Genomic DNA, 20,466 nt, shown 5'->3' with positions numbered 1-20,466 from the left:
AAAGCTGCCTGTCCAAGGGCTCTGGTGCCAAGTGCAATTATCTATCTAACACTTTTTTAATGACATTCTGGGACTTGGCTGTGTTTGAGGTGTTCTCCGATGTCGCGTGAAAGGCAGGGCATACCAGTCCCAGCTCCTCCTGGGAATCAGGTGACACTGTTGGTTGTGGTAAAACAGCCTGTGAGGATCCAGGTGTCTGGCTGGGGCTTGCAGACACACACCACCCCCCATCTCTCCCTCCCTGCTGAGCCCATAGTCTTGACAGAGAGCCGGGAAGGAGGGATTCCTCAAAAAGCTGGTGTGACCTAACTGGTGGGGCTCTCCCTTCCACCTCACGGCATCCCAGGGATGACTTAGACATGAAACATGAAGAAGCTCTAGGGCCTTCTCAAACACACACGATGCTAGGGCAGAGGGGATGTGGGCTGTCACCCCAGGGGACTCATCAGGCAGTGTGTGAGCAGAACTGGTCCCACGAATGAGGGCCAATTGTGCTCATGTAATTTGGTGTTTTGAAGTGGTGCCCCAATCTGCCTTGCACAGCCTTTCCCTGACACTGCCTGCAGGGCTTGCCCTTGTCAGACAAAGCCTTAATTGGGTGAGTGAATAGTTTTTCCCGTTACTACGTTAGGGCAGGGATAATGGTGTATAAATACAATTAAGCAACAAGAGATACAATGCTAGAAGGAGCAGGCAATATCAGTGCAAGGCTTATCTGGCATTAGTAGTGTCTGCTTGGGTTTGCAGAATTAACAGTATATTTCTCTGAATGTAATCCCATCATTTCCCTGCTGAGTGCTTGCCTGTATGCTCAGCCCCATCTTTACCAGTTCCTAGTGCACCAAGTGCTACTCAGGGCTCTCTTGGTTCCTATACTGGTGGAAGAGGACAGGATTTCATTGTCCCTGCTAGGGAAGCAAAGCATCACAGTAGCTGGCAACCAAGCGGGTGATGCAGAGATCCAGGAGCCTTCAGCACCTCATTCAAAAACTCGCCTTTCCCAGTCCACGAAGGCTCTGTCACTGGGGTTGATGGTGTCTGCAAAAACTCTGACAAAGCAGCATCTTTCTTCATCTCTTTCCTTTCCTGGGCTTCCTCTTTCCCTTTGGCACCATGCAAAGGGTGCCCTTCTCTCTTTTCTCAGGGAAAGGCATCCATGGGTCTCTCTTTTCCTGTGTCTCCTTCCCAGCAGAAAAATGGTGGTCCAGATGGCTGGCAACCACTGCCTTTCTCCCACAAGGGAAAGATGTGTAATTTAACAACCAGCCAAGATTTTTCTAGCTGGTAAGAGAATAAAGCAGAATCCAGAGCACCCATTAGCCGCGAAGGGAGAAGTTGAGACCTGGGATGAATCGCAGAAAACTGCTTCTACCTCTCCGTATCTCAGAACAGCGTAGCGGGTGTTTCACGTGCAATAGGGAGCTAACAGGCCTCCAGCAAGCGAGGCATGAGAAAGGAGCTGCCACGCCAGGGCTGAACAGCAAGAGTGTGAGGGACAGCCTTCTGCTGCTGAGCTGCTCAGGCCTGCGGTTCCCTGCGCTATGCAGCCATCTGGGTTGGAGGCAACAGGCTCTGCTCACCCTGGAAGCACCGTCTGCCTCCCCAACTGTTCAAGAATTGGGCTGCTTCAGGTAGCTCACAGGCTCCCAACTGTGGCAACGAAGACCATCGCTGATATGCCCACAGTGTGACCTTGAATTGGAAGCCAGCAAGAGCGTCGTTCAGCCCTGCAGGTCCCTGATCCATGCTAAGCCCGTGATGCTGCATAGCTGGAGGCCTTGTGCAAATAAATCAATGTTCAAATATGCCTGTTGCAAATCTAGCCAGGACATCATATGCATATGTGCATCCGTTCCCCTTTTCTCCTCCTCCTCATTTTCTCCAGTTCCCCTCACCTTCCCTTTCATGCTCCTTTGTCACCATCTGTGATTACCTCTTTGTCCAGCTTCTCCATGTCCTCCCTGTCTCCTATGTCCATCTATCACATTTTGTACTGAGTTTCCAGATTTGGGGTAAACCTCACCTATGGCACTGTCCCCAGTCTAGCTGTGGCCAAAGAGGTACAGCTGGAATGAATGCCTACACGTCCCCATTCAAAGTATATTGCCTGGCATGCCACATATCTGTGGCTGGGCATGAGCTCCTTGTGTGGTTTGTGTATGGTGTCTGAAGGGGAGATCCTCATCCTTTGGGTCTCCAAGCAGCTCCTAGAATCCCTTCCCCTGCAGAGGCTGCCAGCTCCTGCAGCTTGCTCCAGACAGAAATCTAGCTATAACTGCCCCCCCATTTCCTTTTCTCATCCCTTCCTTATCCCAGGTGGCGATGATGACATGGATTTTGACATTGAAAAGAGTACAGGCAGCATGGTCATTGCAAGAGCCCTCGATGCAAGGAAGAAGTCAAGCTATAACCTGACGGTAGAAGTCACTGATGGGTCCACTACTATAAAAACCCAGGTAATGTCTTCTTCTTTAGTAGAGACCCCATCTAGAGTGAGTATATGCCAAAGGGAATCTTTCTTCTGACTCTGCGGAGCTCTGGATCAGGTGCCAGGCACAAGAATCTTCTTACACTGTGATCTTACATTATACAGTGACCCAAGCCTTTCCTAAGTACAAAGCTAAGATTTTTTTTTTTGAAAGACGGTGTTGGAAACGCAAATGATCTAGGAAGGTCTGGGCCTTTCCTGTTGATCACAGCCAGCACACAAGGACACTTCTACACCACCAGCCAAGCTGGGGTGGCATTTCACACTCTGAGACCTCAACTTGCTCTCAGCTGCTCAGGCTGAACTACAACATGGCTGGGACAAATACTAAGATATAAAGGAAATGCATATGCAGTTAGATCAGGCTTGGGTCCATGGTACCATGCCAAGGGGTGTTCCTGGGACTTGCTAGCCTGTGTAAAGCCAGCACAGATGCATCTGCAAGAGGTAAGGTCAGGCCTCACTCTGTGCTGCTCCAAGTGCATGGAGCATTGATAACATATCAGCACTGAGGTCCAGTGGGCGAGCGGGGCAGCTGCAGAGATGCTGTGTCCTCTGAGTAGGTCACCTGAAAAGCAAGCGCTGGTGAAAGGAGGCACTTTGCTCTCAGGCATGTCCCTGAGCCCCAACTAAAATGGCTGCTGAGATTTGCCCATCTTTACCTACAGTCAAGAAGGATATTCAGGGCTTGATCTTTCACCAACCATTTTCTCCACGCATAAGCAGCAGCCAAAAATCCAGCCCTCACTGCACAGGAAAACCTAGAACGTGAGTCACCCGTCAGTGACGCTTATCGTGGGAAATTCACTATGGAGGTTTGCAGGGGATGATGATTGAGGAACACTACCATTCCTGTGAAATGCAATGTCAACTACCTTCAAGTATTGTTCCAAATAAACAAACAAAGCCCCACCTTGCCCGGTGTGCATTCCCTGCCACCTTGCATCTCATTCCTACATTTATTTTGGCACTCGAGGCTGCTAGCAGATGTCAAAAAACCTGCTTGTGCAAAACACCCATGGCATGTTCAGGTTTGCTAAAGGAAGAAAATTCCTACTCTTGGTTGGGACTTCCTAAGACGCAGTAAACACATCGGTAGGGGGATGAGGACAATCAGGGAAGGAGATCAAACAGGAGAAACTGGGTGACTTGGCAGGCAGGATTCAGGCAGGACATTCACAGGGGTTTGCTGTTAAATGCAGAGGGGAAGATTTGGCTCAAAAGTGTAGACCACAAACTTTGCTTCTGCATACCTTCTTCACACATGTGCTGCTCTTGAGATAGGCCAGCCCCTCCCTTCCTTTACCAAACATCCCCCCTCTGTCAGCTTTCTGGCGCGTAATTAATGAGGGCTGGTGCAGAGGCACCAGCCAGCAAAGCTGGCAGCACAGCTGAGCAACTATTACTTTTCATGGCAGGCTGTGATGGTTTTCCTGTGTGCCAAGTGCAGGCACGTTCACTCTGAATGGATTGCCAGATCGGAGAAATTAAAAAAAAAGCAAACTGAAAATCACTAAGGGAAGGCACAGCAGGAGTTCCTTGGGGAGAAGGACAAAAGGGCTCCCAGTCACCATGGGTGGCAAAGCCCCAAGAGTTGGAAAGCTGTGACGGTTACAAGGCTCAGACCATGGCTACACCCAAAAGGGGTTCGTAGCTGAGATTTTACATGGCTGCATAAGCCAGGTTGCTCCCATGTCTCTGCTGCCCTCATCGTGCTGTCTCCCCCACAGGCATTTATCCACGTGATTGACATTAACCAGCACCGTCCCCAGTTCCTTGAGAACCATTACGAGGTGAGGATTCCTGAAGATACCCCCTCGGGGAGGGAAATCCTTCAAGTCCGTGCAACAGACAAGGACAAAGGCAAGGGGCTCATCTACACCATCCATGGCAGCGTGGACCCCAAAAGCACAAGACTTTTCCAGTTGGATCCAAGCAGCGGGGTCCTCACAACAGCAGAAGGCTTCAGTTCTCAGCCCATGCCTCAGCACACCCTAACGGTGATGGTGAGTCCTAGCCAAACCCTGCTGAGTCCATCAGCTTGTCCCGGACATACGGGTCGCTGGAGAAATTAAAACTGGTTCTAGTCTTTGAGGGAGAATTTGTCTAGAACAACAGGTAAGAGGAAAGCAGGGAGTTAACCTTTACTATATAACCATCCTGGATAAATCTAGGTAATACCCTGCTTTCCTCTAACCATGTGCTGAGCCCTTCACCTGTTAATTTCATTGGAGGGCCACTGGATTCTTATACAAGAAAGCACAGTGAATAATTGTTAATGTTTGGTTTCAAGTTCAAGGCTGAACTTTGGTGCTGAAACTTTCAGGCTCATTCCCACCCAAGGGGTTGGTACCACTGAAAAATTCCACTCTCTGTAAGAGTCCTGATGAGCTACTTGGAAGCCTGGTGCAGGCAAGGCTGCCTTCTCCCTGAGTGTGACTGTACCTGCTTTTCCTCTGTCATTCAGGTACGAGACCAGGAGGTCCCCATCAAGAGGAACTTTGTTCGAGTCATCATCCACGTGGAGAACTGCAACCTTCACCCTCCGCAGTTCAGCAGCATCCATTACGAAGCAGAAGTGCTGGACTCGGCAGCGGTGGGCACAGAGGTTGTACAAGTCAGAGCCCTTGATCAGGACCAAGGAGCCAATGCCGAAATCCATTACTCCCTTCAGGCAGGTGAGAGCCATGCAACAAGACAGTTTAGGCTATGAACATGCCTGCATTTCCATGCTCTACCTGGGGGGTCAGGGAGTGGATCAGTTTTCTCTAGCTGTTGCAAAGAACTGTAAATGGCTGCACAAATTTCCTTCCTATCCAGACAAAATCTAGAGCAAGCAGGTAATCTCCATATTATGGGATAGCAGCATCCTTCCTTAAGAGGACAGTTCAATGTTGAGTCACTGGTCTAAGAAAAAATGTGACTGGATGAGTTAGAACAACTTAAAATCTGCTCTTCTCATCCATGGGACTTGAGGGAGGGATCCCTGTTCAGTTGTTAGGAAAAAGTACTCCAATTCCCACAACAGTCATCATCACTTTCACCATTTCTACCAAGAAATACATCCTTGAGGAACAGTGAGACCCTCTCAGCATGGGTTGACGGTGGTTTGGGGTCGTACAAGCTCAGTGGGCAAGTATTTTATCATTCACTCTACAAGTTAAAACTTAAATATTTATGGCTGTGCCACACTGACTATTTAGCAAGTAAATTCATTGCAGGAGACAAGCCATCCTTTGCTCCATCTTTCTCACTGCAATTTAGATCAAGGACTGAGGAATTTAATTGCTCCTGAAGTATTGGTAATTATAAGCATGACAGGGCTTGAAGGAACTAGCACAGTCTGTGCTACCATGTTCTGCACACGAGGCAAAAGCTTCAAGCACATGCTCTGCCACCACTAAATATGCTCAAATTAGAAGCGTATTTATCTCTAATTTACATTTTGATTGATTTAAAAGTTACCTCGTAGATCTCAATGAGTTCATTGTTCTTAGAATGAAAATTATTTAGAAATTAATGAAGATTGTTGTCTCCCAGTGAAAGAAACAGATGTTAATTAGGCCTGAAATCAGGAGCATCTATGGAAAACAGGTTCAGAAAACCAAAACCAACAGGGCGTCTGCATTCTTCACTTTGTAATTTCTCTTCTTGCAGGTAATGGGGAAGGTTTCTTTAGCATCGACCCATATTCTGGAATTATTACAGTTGCCCAGAAACTGGACCCATCCAGGCAGGAGCGATTTACTCTCATTATAAAGGCAGAAGATCAGGGGTTCCCCCAGCTTAAAGATTCTGCTACAGTACATGTCCACATTAGACCCTCTGATCGAACCCCTCCAAAATTTCCCGAGGCCGAATACATCACAGAGATCAGTGAATCCACTGCTGTTGGCTCTCCTCTGATCCAAGTTTCAGCCACAAGCTTGTCACCAGTCAGCTATGAAATAAAAGATGGAAACGGAGATGGAGTGTTCTCCATGAATTATCAGTCAGGCCTTATTTCCACTCAGAAGAGCTTAGATTTTGAGCAGGTATCTTTTTACCAGTTGAAAGTCCGTGGCACCAACATGGCTGGAGCATTTACGGACACAATGGTACTTATCTATGTCATAGATGAGAATGACAATGTGCCTATCTTCGTTAAGCCTTCCTTCGTTGGCTGGATCATGGAGAATGCTCCATCCCAAAGCATGGTTCTGGATGAAAGCAATGCCCCCCTCGTGACCCATGCAACGGATGCTGATCAAGACTCCAATGCTCTGCTGGTCTATGAGATTTTGGAACCGGGGGCACTAAAATATTTCACAGTAGATCCCAGCACAGGGACACTGACCAGTCGTGCTGATATAGACTATGAGCTCACCCCAGTTTTCCACTTCAGTGTACATGCGCATGACAGTGGAAGTCCCAGCTTGTTTGCATCCAAGCCAGCCAAGGTCACAATCCATGTTAAAGATGTGAATGACTCACCTCCAGTCTTTTTCAAAGACACTTATGAGCTTTCTGTCTTGCTGCCTGCCCACCCAGGGATGGAGCTTTTGTCAGTGCAGGCAAAAGATGCAGATTCGGAGGTGACCTACAGCATCGTGGAAGGGAACCTTGATAATGCTTTTTATATTCATCCACTCACAGGTCTCATCTCCATTCTTAATGCTACTGGCCTGGGAAGCTATCGTGAACTCACAGTCAGAGCTGGTGATGGTTTATATAAGAGTACTGCTCTGGTTAAGCTAAATTTAACTCAAGCACAAGGTACTGGCTTAAAATTTGATCAAGACGTATACACAGCAACTGTGATGGAGAACTCTACAGATGAGAAGACTCTCACTGTTCTTGGGGTCAAGGGATATCAGCTAAATGAACCACTTTTCTATTCGCTTTTGAATGGAAAGGAAAGATTCAAAATGATCCAGGCATCTGGAGTACTCCAGACCAAGGGTGTGAAATTTGACCGCGAAACACAAGACGTGCATGAGGTAGCTGTGGAAGTGAAGGACAATAGGAAACCACCAAGAGTGTCCCAAGCCACAGTCAAGGTTTACGTAGAGGATGTCAATGACAATCCACCACAGTTTGAGAATGTGCCATATTATACCTCGGTGCAGGACGGCACAGAGCCGGGTGACGTACTTTTTCAGGTGTCAGCAACAGACAGAGACATAGGGGAAAACGGAGCCATTACCTACTCATTTGCAGAGGACTACAAATACTTTTGGATTGACCCTTACCTAGGAGACATCTCACTTAAGAAGCCTCTTGATTATCAAGCTTTAAATAAATACAACCTCCGAGTCATTGCTAAGGACAAAGGTGAGCCTCCCCTCCGTGCTGAAGAGGAGGTTGTGATCAGCGTGAGGAACAAATCCAATCCTCTCTTCCAAAGTTTGTACTACCGAGTGAAGGTGCCAGAAAACATCCCCCTGTACACATCTATCCTCCACATACAGGCTCGCAGCCCTGAAGGCTTGCGCCTCATCTACAACATTGTGGAAGAAGACTCCTTGAAACTGTTCAGCACCGACTTCAAAACTGGTGTCCTTACTGTCACAGGTCAGCTGGACTATGAGCTAGAGACAAAACACACATTCACCGTTAGAGCCACAGACACAGCGCTAGGATCCTTTTCAGAAGCCAGAGTAGAGGTGGAGGTAGAGGACATTAATGACAACCCCCCCATATTTTCTCAGATCATCTACACGGCGTCTGTCTCGGAGAGTTTGCCAGCACAGACCCCTGTTATCCAGCTCTTTGCTTCTGATAAGGATTCAGGCAGAAATAAAGTGGTTTCCTATCAGATCTTGGATGATGGTTCAGATGCTGCCAAGTTCTTTAATATTGATGCCAGCACGGGGCAAATAACAACAGCTCAAGCACTTGATTATGAAAAAAATCAACAGTTTCGCATGAAAGTAAGAGCTGCAGATCATGGGATGCCTCCACTTAGCAGTGATGCCCTGGTAATCATAGATGTGACAGACATCAATGACAATCCCCCTGAGTTCAGCCAGCTTCAGTACGAAGCCAAGGTAAGCGAAATGGCTACGTGCGGGCACATTGTGATAAAAGTCCAGGCCCTGGACCCCGATAGCGGTGACACCACCCGACTGGAATACGTGATACTCTCAGGCAATGACAATAGGCATTTCACTATCAACAGCACTTCTGGAATAATATCCATGTTCAACCGCTGCAAAAAGGACTTGGAGTCATCTTACAATCTCAGAGTTTCTGCTTCAGATGGAGTTTTCAAGAGCACGGTGCCTGTGTATATCAATACTACAAATGCCAACAAATACAGCCCCTCTTTTCGGCAGAATGTGTATGAGGCAGAGCTGGCAGAAAATGCTGAGATAGGTACCAAAGTGATTGAGCTGCTGGCTATTGATCCAGATGGTGGCCCATACGGCACCATCGACTATACCATCATAAATAAACTCGCTCATGAGAAGTTCTCCATAGACAATAAAGGCCGTATTGCCACGCTGCAAAAACTGGACAGGGAAAACTCAACAGAGAGAGTCATTGCCATTAAAGTCATGGCCAAGGATGGGGGTGGGAAGGTGGCATTCTGCACTGTCAAAATAATCCTTACAGATGAGAATGACAACCCACCTCGGTTCAAAGCCTCTGAATACACACTGTCCATCCAGTCCAATGTAAGCAAAGGCTCCCCTGTCATCCAGGTACTGGCTTATGATGCCGATGAAGGTGCAAATGCAGATGTCATTTACTCCGTTGACTCTGTGGAAGATGTGGCAGAAGACCTTGTGGAGATCAATGCTGCCACCGGGGTTGTTAAGGTCAAGGAGAGCCTTATTGGTTTAGAAAACAGAGCCTTTAACTTCAAGGTGAAAGCTGAAGATGGCAGACCCCCTCACTGGAACTCCCTTGTCCCAGTGAATCTTCAGATTGTCCCCAGGGAGGTGACATTGCCAAGGTTTTCTGAGCCCCTTTATACATTCTCTGCATCTGAGGATCTTCCAGAGGGATCAGAAATAGGGTCAGTCAAAGCTTTTGCAGAGGATCCCATCATATATAGCCTGGTGAAGGGAACCACTACAGAAAGTAACAAGGATGAGGTGTTCACAGTGGACGAACAAACGGGGGCTTTGAAAATCAAAAAAGCAATGGATCATGAGACCACCAAGTGGTACCAGATTGATGTTATGGCTCACTGCTCACATCAGGAGACTGAGCTGGTCTCTCTGGTCTCTGTGAACATCCAAGTGCAGGACGTCAATGACAACAGACCCGTTTTTGAGGCAGATCCCTACAAAGCTTTTGTCATGGAGAACATGCCATCAGGAACCACAGTCATTCAAGTGACGGCTAATGACCAGGACATGGGAAGTGATGGACAGGTGACCTACAGTCTAGAAGCAGAATCTGGGAACCTCCGAGGACTCTTCACCATTGATGGTGAGAGTGGGTGGATCACCACCCTAAAAGAGCTGGACTGCGAAGATCAGGAGATCTATCGCTTTTATGTGGTGGCCACCGACCATGGCAGGAAAGTCCAGCTCTCTTCTCAAACCTTGGTGGAGGTCACTGTCTCTGATGAAAATGATAATGCTCCACAGTTCACCTCAGATTTCTATAAAGGATCAGTAATTGAGAATGCAGAGCCAGGGCAGGTTGTTGTCACACTGAGTACCATCGATGCAGACATCTCTGAGCAGAACCGGCGGGTCACGTGCTACATAACTGGTGAGTTTTTCCTGACTTTAAATCTTCAGTGAGCAAGAATAGAGTATCATCTCAAAGTGAGGATTTGATACCATGTCTTACAGAATATTAATACAGAAATAACATTATATTGACAGTCCTATCAGAAGCAGGACATCAAACCTGAGCTCTGTCATGAGCTGGACTCTTCAGTTAAATGAGTCTGGGGTATCCAAAACTCTTTAATAACTAACCACAGTGGGTAGAAATATCATTATAACTGTCTCACCACTGAAACATCCTATTTATTTGGAAATAAATAAATAAAAAATATATAAGTAATTACACAGTACTGTAGATATATTTATTTACACTTTCTTAACAGAGGAATAATTAAGACAGTGTAATTGTAATACCTATTGGAAGGACAAAGTGGTGGTACAGCAGAAAGGAAGGTTTTTCTCACATAGACACTGTGATTTGCGTTTAAGTTCTTTGACCCAGCTTTTTCTCCTGCAAACACTGCAGTCAGTTTACACATCACACATATGTGTAGCCTACCTGTATTTCCAGTAACTATATATATATGCACATATGATGCATATAACTTCTGGTTCTGAAGCCACTTTGACTCTCATTTAGCAAACAAGTAGACCTCACAAGGCTGCAGTTAACCACTCTGCAGACTAGTGGATATTAGAGACTGTCATGTCAATCTTAGTGAGGGTTTTGGCTAACAAGAAACACTAAAGATGACTCTTGCATCCCTGAAACATCAGTTGTGCCAACTAAAATTAACCACTGCTGTAAAACAACAAAAAAGTTGTACTGGAATGTTTGTTGTGCATCTGCACAAGTAGAAGCTTGATTTTACAGTGCTTTTTAACCCCAAAGGGTCTTTCTCAGACCTGGAACAGATACTTCAAACTAAAATGTTTGTTCAAACTCAAGTGACAACCCTTCAGGGTCAACGCATTTAGCCAAATCATGCTGCAGCCTGTTATCTATTATTGTAACCATCCAAAACAGGGGAGGAATGCTGGTACTTTCAATTGGTTTATGGCGTGCCTAGGTATTTGCAAGCCTTTGGGAGGAAAGATTCAATCCATTTACGTATTCATATTTCTGCCATCTTAAAGTTAGTAGTAACTTCTAACTACTTTAAACCTAAAAGAGTGCATGCTTGTACTTACAAGCCCAGGTCAAACTCTACCCATGAACATATAAAGACAACTGCAGTATAGCGCTGCAGCAAAAGAAAGGCGGTGAACAGAGAGCCTGGCTTTCCATTGTTTTCAAACACACAGAAACTAAACCTGAGCATGGGCTGGAGTCTCCCAGCATGAGAAGAAAGGCTAGCAGAGCTCTCATTGTGTCTCCAGATTCACAACCTCATCACCACAGCACAAATGAAAGCAGAAAGAGAGTGAATTTAATTTACCCGGCTGTGCGAGGCCCTTCAGAGTCTAACACAAACAAGCCCTGCAGCCAGCTCTCTTCATTGCCTCCCATTACCTAATGTGCTCCCTCCTTCTGCCCAACGGCATGGGTTCAGCAGAGGACACCAGCTCCTTGCCAGAAGAGAAGGATTCTCCAGGGGCAGCATCCAGCCCGTTTAAAATTTACTCTGTGTAACATCAGCAGAAGCAACATGAATCTGGTGGACCGGAGAGCCTGCCTAGTCTGTCTCAACATTTGGCTCTTACAGAATCAAAAAGTAGCCCCAGAAAGCACAGCTATATATTAAATACAGCTATAGGATAAAAGGAGGTACAGCTATACATGGTACTGCAACAATAAGATCCAACCAATGTCTGCAGGGTATTTGCAACTCTCAGTTCCCTTTAGGAACACGCACCAAGAAAAACTGACACACTTTAGGAAGGTAAGACAATGTGGTTTTGAGGCAATGAATATGCACGTCTGCAGAACATTACCAAGATATTTTTGCAATCAGGAGTCGTTTCCTCTTTCCAGTGTAATATGCAGACAGTGAATAACAGAAACAGGCAGGGTGTTTCTCAGCCGTGCAGTGAGGTAGATCAAATGCTCCTCACCTGCCTGATACGACACCAATGCCCTCTCTGTGTCACCACTGCAAGTCCTTCAGCTCTCCTAAGGGACCGGCAGTGGACACACCTATATCCCCTTTCCTTATCACTTCTGATTTTCAGCACTCAGTAAATGCCTTTTTTCCTTACCTCCTGCCCCTTTCTAGAAGGAGACATACTGGGACAGTTCACAGTTAACCAAATCGAGGGCGAATGGACAATTTCTTCCAAGAAACCCCTGGACAGAGAAGATACAGAGAAATATCTCCTCAAGGTTATGGCCTCCGATGGGAAATTTCAGGCTACCACTGAAGTGGAAATTTTTGTTCTGGATATCAATGACAACAGCCCTGAGTGCGGCCAGGTAAGATGTCTGTCCTGGGACATCAGGGACATGAGGGGAGCATCTGGGAAGGAGAAAACACAATAGCAAGGAAGAAAGAACAGAAAGAGCGTGTTAAGAGGGTTTGGCTTGTCATAATTCTTCTCACACAATCCTGTTGCTTTGATTGTGCTTAGCAATTTTAATTAAGCTGCATGTCAAGCAAGAACATTAAATCTAGCCTCCAAGCATGTTTGCCAGCAGTAAGTGAGTGCCTAAGCATTATGAAGAATAATTTTTGGAGATAAACAATGCCAGGAAGCCTCCTGGGTAGGGGCATGTAAATTACTGAGTTTTATATCCTGCTAAGCTGAGAGATTCCCATCAGGAGGTTTGTTACTGTAGAGAGCTGATTGCTGGTATGGATGTTACCCATGGTGAGAAAGAACAGAGGTGGTTGCTTCCCAAAGGAGATTCAAAGGCTTGTGTGAAATGAGCTCACTGGTCCCAGTCCACACCCCAGCAGCCGGCAACATGAGGCACATTGTGTTCCCCTATAAACCACATGGTTTATCCTTCTCTGCAAAGCTTCTGCTAGTCCATTCCTCCCCATACAGGATGAAGGTATTTTGGAGACAACTCAGATGTCAATAACACCTTCTGTCCTTGCCAGATATTCTACACTGGGAGAGTCTCTGAAGACGCTCTGCCGGGCCTTTTCATTTTGAAAATATCAGCAACTGACCCCGACGTCGGCAGCAATGCCCAGATAACGTACAGCCTCCACGGCCCTGGCGCAGAGGAGTTCCGTCTGGGCCCACACACAGGTGAGAGCTGGGCAATGGGATGCTTTTAGCCTCTTCCTCACCCACTCCCGAGAAATGCCAGCTCCCAGCATGGCTCAACATTTATCTCCTCTTAAGCAACAAAATGACTGCTCATTCCAGCTCTCCCAAGCTAGGAGGGAATGGCAAACAGGCAGGTTTATTGCAATGTGGTATAGAGGAGACTAAGCTCTGCATCTTCCCACTAGCTTTCTTTACAAATGTTGGCATTAGCATTATTAAAATGAAGGGCAGACACTATTGCTAACAGCCAGGTCTCAAGGAGGAGAGATCAGCAAGTATTTGTCTTGAGCCAAGACCCAAGTTCTACACTCTAAAAAATGTCCTAGCGGGTCTTGGGCAGTATATTTGCCCAAACAGACATGATGATCATTCTAGAGATCACTTGGGGTTCATTATGTTGCAGAAAGCTTAACGCAGTGGGGTTTATAAAGGTGTTTAGAAGTACAATTTATCTATGAGCACTTTTATCCCATGACGGCATCCCTTGCATGAAGTTCAGCTCGACTTGCAGGACTGCCCGTGCCAAGCCTTGCCAGGGATCCGAGAATAGCCCCGAGCAATGTGGTGTGGACACATCACCGCTATTAGCTGGATTACAAATGGTGTTCAAACCTGGTCTGTTGTCTCCCACGGTTCATCCAGGAAGGCAGCGTGCTTGAACCTCTCTGAGCTCTCCTAGGCTGCGGCTGCTGTTGCAGGAGACAAGACCATCTCCTGTTCTTTCCAACAGGGGAACTGACCACATCTGCACCTCTCGACCGTGAACAGAAACCTACGTACCACCTTGTTGCCAAAGCGACTGATGGCGGAGGCCGTTCCTGCCAGGCAGATATAACACTGATTATAGAGGACACGAACGACAACGCACCGAGATTCTTCCCCAGTCACTGCGCCGTGGCAGTTTTTGACAACACCACAACAAAGACACCCATCGCCGTGGTTGCTGCCAGGGACCTTGATGAAGGTGAGTCAGAATGGGATTTACTTTTTAGTAGAGTTCATCTTTCACCCTGAATAGAAACCTTTGAAACCTAGGGAAGGGCTACAGCAATGGGCATAGATGACTGAATCTTGGCAAAGATGTGCCTGGATCTCATTGCTGACATGTTCTTGACTAGCAGGCTGGCATCAGCATTTTTGTGACCCTGTAAGAAGTGCGATATCTGCAGAAACACACAAGGACAGACTTTGAGGACACACACAGTACCTGTAACTGTGATGCACAGAGCAAACTGTGACACACTTTGTCTGGGATCCAAACCGGACAGAAACTTTACTAAGGATGGAGATCGAGAATGAGCATAATAAGGATAAAAGGAACTTTAGATCTGGATGGGGTAGATGATATGGATGGAGAGGTCCTTCTGAAGACACAAAGGTTCTCAGAAACATAGGTAAGGCTCCTAAGAAAGGAGCTTTCAATAAACATCTCCAGCAGAGACTGAATTTACAGTAACAGAGAAGCAAGATCATATTTATCTGCTTTGGAAGCAGATATGAAGGGAAATTATGTTTAAAAACAAAGGAATTAAAAATGGGAAGCACCACTAAATACAGACAGGTGATGCTGATGGATGATGGTGAGGGTGGCTAGATGTCCGAACCTACAGATGGACAGGGGCACACCTGCTGTTCATACAGCCTCCATTTTCCCTAGGAATTTAAGGTCACTAAGTACACATAGTTCTAATGGATTAAAAGAAAAATTAAAACCAACAACATCCCTGCCCATGAATTAATGCAGCCTGTCCTTTATTCTTCCAGGTCTCAATGCTGAGGTGGTCTATTCTCTGTTTGACTCTGCCAATGGACACTTTTCAATTGAGGAAACCACAGGGGTGATCCGTCTGGAAAAGCCTCTGAAGGATTCGCAGCATTCAGCATTTGAGCTGACAGTCTGTGCTACTGACCGGGGTACCCCAGAGCCCCTCTCTGCTCTTGGCACTGTCACTGTCTCCGTTGTGGATCTAAATGAATACCTGCCTGTTTTCCTGGCCCCTGAATATGTGGCCATGGTAAAAGAAGACGTGGCTGTGGGTACAGAGGTTCTCAACTTGTCAGCCTTGACAAGGGACAATGCAGAAAACACAGAGATCAAGTATGAAATTGTGAATGGCAACGACCATGGGAAATTTCAGCTCAACTCAAACACAGGTAAGACAATCTTGTGCCCAAGCAGGTCCAGCTTGACCCAACATCAAAGTCTGTCCTTCTATGTGTCCTCTCTGGTTCTTCTCCATTTGGCTTGCACTTCTGCTCCCCTCTGTCTTTAGCCAGCACAAGGGTAGGGAATACAGTCTTCTCTTCTACCCTAAATTTTGCCAGCCAAGTCACTTAAGGAGTGATCCAAATCTTACTGAAATTAATGGAAAGATTCCTGTTATGTGTCTGGGACCTGAGACACATCCATGGGAATGACAGATATATAGACAACAGGATGGGGAAATTTTTCCACTTCAAAATGCAGGAGAAGGTTAAAAAAAACCACTTTTAAAGACACTTCATTTAAAAAGTGTCTCCATCCTGATCCCACAAGGAACCTGCAGCCCAGCGTAAGAGGCAGCTTTATTAGGTTGCACTCAATGAATGTGGATAATATCAATCTGTTAACCATAAGCGGGTGTTGAGCCAGGTTTACTAGCCAAATAAAGCACTGCTCTGTTTGCACAGCGATTTGATAAGAGCTGTTATCAGAAGGCCAACGTTAACTACCCGAAACAAGCCTTTGACTGTGTCATCAATGGTCTTCTGCCCTTGGCTGTAACATCCTCATCCATGGCACCTTCCTCAGCTTCTCTGTCCCCAAAGCTCTTGCTAATTCTTCCACACCAATCTTCTTATTAGTTTGTATGTCTTAAAAGACACAGAACAGTGTCGTTTCAAGGGAATAATTTTGTGACTGTTTCAGTGCTGAACACAGGAAAGCATTCTGTGTCCCTCCCCTTTTTTTTCCTTTCACTTTATGTCCTCAGTCCATGTTCCTCACTTGTTTTTTTGAGATTAACAACCTCCTCCTTTCTGTGTTGTATCCCAAGCCTCACTTGCAAATCACAGCATCTTGCCACACACCTTTTTTCCTGTACAACTGTGCATCTACATCTCACACCTTTTCATCCTACCTATGATGCATTTCAGTGATGCTCTACTACTGCCTTGGTCACAGCTTTCAATAGCACTGTTGGACTCTCATCCTATTTTGTCCCAGATCCCCTCCAATCAACATTCCTGGGTACCTTTCAGAGTGAAAGTTTATTTCACCTCTTCAAATACTTGGTACCAGAATGAGGCAGGTTATAGCAGAATCAGTTCTATCATAGTTTATGTGATGCCATGACCTTCAGTATCCTGATTTAACCAGAGAAGGTCAAAGTTAAGTCAACAGCACCTTTTCAGCTGGCAGTTTGGCAATTGTCTCAGTATATCTCTAGTATTCCAAGAAACCTCACATGCCATTCATTCAAAGTGTCTTCTGTCCTTTTCTATCCATCGGCCAATGCAGGTGCCTTATACATAAATGGGAGCTTGGACTTTGAAGCAAGTCATGAGTATTACTTATCCATCGAGGGCACAAGGAAGGGCTCAGCTTCTCTCAGCGATGTGACCATGGTGGTGATCAACATAACCGACATCAATGATCACGCACCAGAGTTCATCCAAGACCCTTACTTCGCTGATATCCGAGAGGACGCTGCAGTTGGAGAAATCATCCTCACGGTACGATTAGGAACCAGGCCAGCTGTCTTTATCTATTCTTTTATTTGTGCTATGCATTATTTACTTTTGCATTTTACTTTTCCTTGGACACAGCCACCTCAGTAGGTTTATGACACTGAACATCTAAGATTTAAGCACAACTTTTAAAAAGGATGATTGCCAGAATTCCTGACACTCCATAGACAGGGAGAACACTTTGCCTTATAAGACATCTTTAAGTGAAAGCTTGAGATACCTAAGGGGGGCTCAGGAGCTTTGGGGACCTCCCAAGAGAGCTAAAATGCCTGCAGAAGGCCAATACCCTTGCAACCTGGGGAAGGCAGAGACTTCCCTGGGCAGAATAGCATAGCCCAAGGTATTTCCACGTGAAGTTCCCTGCCCAGCCTGTTACCATCACAAGGGTGGTAAAATCAGGAAAGGGACAGGGAGAAAGCCATTGGTGTAGCTGTGTTGAGTTTTGTCTTGAAAAAACTAATGAATGACACTTACGTAAACCACCTTCCTTCCTCCTCCTCATTTGAGGCAAGCTCAAACCAATACCCATAAATGACAAGGAGGTCCTGCCCCCGTTCCTCCATGGCAAGGCCTTTTTGGGCCAGGGCTCCTAGCTTTTTTTCTCCTAACAGGTGTCAGCTGATGACCTGGATGGAGCAATGAACAATCAGATCACATATTCAATCGTAGGAGGGAACCCGCTGGGACATTTCACCATTCAACCCAAAAGTGGGCAAATCAGCATCGCCAAGCATCTGGACAGGGAGGAGGTGAGTTCAAGAAAATGGGAACAGGAAGGCTAAAACAGATGTGCCCCAAAAGACTGAGGGAGCATACCTCCTGTTTTCTGAATGATCTACTTGTAATACTGTAAGCAGAAGGCAAGTCTTTCATTCATTCATTTTCTAGACTCATAGATAATGCTGTAGGAAGGCTGGGCTTTAGTGAAAGCCATATAGCCTTCAGTGGTCACAACTCTGGGCTTTGGTCTGCTCCACTGGTGCTTCAAGCTGGCTGGGTGAGAGTCAGCCCCAAACTGGAAACCAACAAGGTTGGTTCCTGCTTCTCTGCATCAGAGCATTATAGAAAACAGGTATGGGGAGGAGATGGAAAGGTCATCTGGACAATCTCTCATTCATAAAATGCTAGCGGCTCAAACCACTGTTGACAGACGTTTGCTCAGCTTAGTCTCATCCATCTTTGGCAAGTTGTTTCCATTCTTTGCAATTATTGTGAGGCTGATTTTCTTTAGAAATGTGCTTTGAGATTTATGGATGGAGAGCCTTAGCCAAGGGCAAAGCTATTGTTATGGTGCAACACATGGCCCCAAGCATTTCAACAAGCTGCAGCAGAGTAAAACATCAATGTGAAAAAACCACCATTCCTCCATTTCTCCAAGTAATCATGCACTACAAATCCTCCAGATCCCCAGTTATTCCCTGACAGTTCGAGCCACAGACAACGGCCACCCCGCTCAGTTTAGTGACGTCGCTGTGCGTGTCCATGTGTCTGATGTCAATGACAACCCTCCTCGGTTCTTCCAGCTCAACTACAGCGTGGTGGTGCAGGTAAGCCAGGCGGCAGTTTGTTCTCCCAGTCCATCTCGGGGTACTAAGATACTCGTGCATGGGCCGCTGTGGGAGCAGAGGGGTGAGGCAGTGATGAAGCATGCTGTTGCTTTATGCTCACTGCCACAAAGAACTGGTAGCATCTGCAGGGCAGATATTCTGCAGCAGATGCCATTTTCTCTTTCCAATAGCTTCAGGCACCTCCTGTCCTTTCCATACAGAGAGCGCAGAGCTTTTCACACTTCCCAAGCCTGACCTGCAACCCATTTCTCCCTTGCAATCATCCATGTCTACACCACAACATAAAGAGCAGACCCAAGCACATGGTCAAGCATCATCATGTCTGCTGGATACAGCCCAGTTGTCGCTTGGACTCAAAACACCTATACGTACTCAGAAAGAAACATACACAAAACACGCTTTCATCTTCCCTTGTGCTGGCATGACTCAAGGGGAAAGCAAGGGCATCAGCTCAACTGTATATGCTTAGCTGCCACATAGGTAATACCACGAAAGGGAGTCCCCTGCCACCACTGGGTCTCTGCCATTTCTGGCAAGAGTCTCAGTCTGCATGTACTAGAAATGCACATGGGGTATGGGATTTGTTTCCCTGTTCCTGATCCAGGAGCTCTAGGGGCACTATGGGTTCCCCTGGGCCTTTTCTCTTTGCTTCCCTTTCTCCATTAGCATCTTTCCCCATTTCAGGAGAACGCTCCCGTGGGTACAAGTGTCCTGGAGTTGATTATGAGCGACAGAGACTCCCCAGAAAATGGACCACCGTACTCATTCCAGATCACCCAGGGCAACGATGGGAAGGCTTTTGATGTCACCCAAAATGGTCTGCTGGTAACATCATCCATCCTGAACAGAAGAACAAAAGAACAGTACCTACTACAAGTCCAGGTAGAGCCTGCCTTACTGTCCTGAATTCCCCAGCTAGATTAAGTAGCAACAAAATGAGATTAGGATGGCACAGGTGGATGGAAATGTCTCTGGCTTTGGAGAAATCCAATCCAGGCACAAATTATGCAGTTTGGAGCCAGCTCCAGAGGTCATTTCTCCACACAGTCTGCCCACAAGAAGCTAGGAGGCAGCTGATAAAGTCAGATAATATGATCATGAGAAATACTCTGTCAACTGTTTTTCTTAGACAGATGATTTTCCCAGCATCATTCTAGCGACTTCCAGTTTAAACTGAGACCTGGATCTGGTCCTACAAACTTTCTCCAAGTATCCTTGTCATTTAAGAAGTGGTTTAAGTTCCTCTTCAAAGAGGATTTCTATTGTTGCAGAGTGAATTAATTAATATTCAATGTTATCAGTAATGATAATCCATTACAAACAAAAGGATAACAATATGTAAAGTACATACTTCTTCAGTAATGGTAGTTGTTCTAAAAGCTAGGTACTATTACATTATAAACCTCAACCACTAACTGCCTAAGATTAGGGAGAAACTTATGCAATAATCTGATTTATTCACATTTTTCTATTTTGAGGTTCCTTGACTCATGCTAGAGAGACATTGTCAGAGGTGGGACACGGGCTTAAGTAGTCCGGAAGGTGAGCAAACGTGTTGATGTGCGTAACTGCCTTATATCTTTGTACACTCAGTTACGCATGGAACCCCCAAAGATTGGCAACATCTCTAAAGATGATTAATCCTCAGGAAATCAGAGCCAGTCAAGTGTGCCTCAGCTGCTGATGAGCGCACGTGAAAATAAGCACGACCCCACCGCTAACAGAAGGTCTCAATCAGTCTCCGTGCTGGAAGGCATGCTGCCATTTCCCTGGGGCCATCTCCAGGCAGAGG

At 46.2% G+C, this 20,466-nt stretch overlaps 1 protein-coding gene across 1 annotated transcript in view; it reads left to right on the top strand.

Annotated features, from left to right (window-relative positions):
• The window catches only part of FAT2 (FAT atypical cadherin 2), a 59,716-nt gene that overhangs the window by 26,026 nt on the left and 13,224 nt on the right, over window positions 1-20,466 (top strand). Inside the window, exons 7-18 of the mRNA XM_075056717.1 lie at window positions 2,317-2,456; window positions 4,219-4,494; window positions 4,956-5,166; window positions 6,146-10,198; window positions 12,375-12,571; window positions 13,203-13,356; window positions 14,108-14,341; window positions 15,142-15,531; window positions 16,877-17,091; window positions 17,718-17,855; window positions 18,510-18,653; window positions 19,359-19,556. Coding sequence (XP_074912818.1) covers window positions 2,317-2,456; window positions 4,219-4,494; window positions 4,956-5,166; window positions 6,146-10,198; window positions 12,375-12,571; window positions 13,203-13,356; window positions 14,108-14,341; window positions 15,142-15,531; window positions 16,877-17,091; window positions 17,718-17,855; window positions 18,510-18,653; window positions 19,359-19,556 — 6,350 coding nt within the window. The remainder of the gene's footprint in view (window positions 1-2,316; window positions 2,457-4,218; window positions 4,495-4,955; window positions 5,167-6,145; window positions 10,199-12,374; window positions 12,572-13,202; window positions 13,357-14,107; window positions 14,342-15,141; window positions 15,532-16,876; window positions 17,092-17,717; window positions 17,856-18,509; window positions 18,654-19,358; window positions 19,557-20,466) is intronic.

The sequence above is a fragment of the Buteo buteo genome, chromosome 24 (assembly GCF_964188355.1).
Source record: "Buteo buteo chromosome 24, bButBut1.hap1.1, whole genome shotgun sequence".
NCBI classification, from domain to species: Eukaryota; Metazoa; Chordata; class Aves; order Accipitriformes; family Accipitridae; genus Buteo; species Buteo buteo.
The sequence above is the reverse complement of the archived record's forward strand: the minus strand, read 5'-3'. Positions and strand labels throughout refer to the sequence as shown.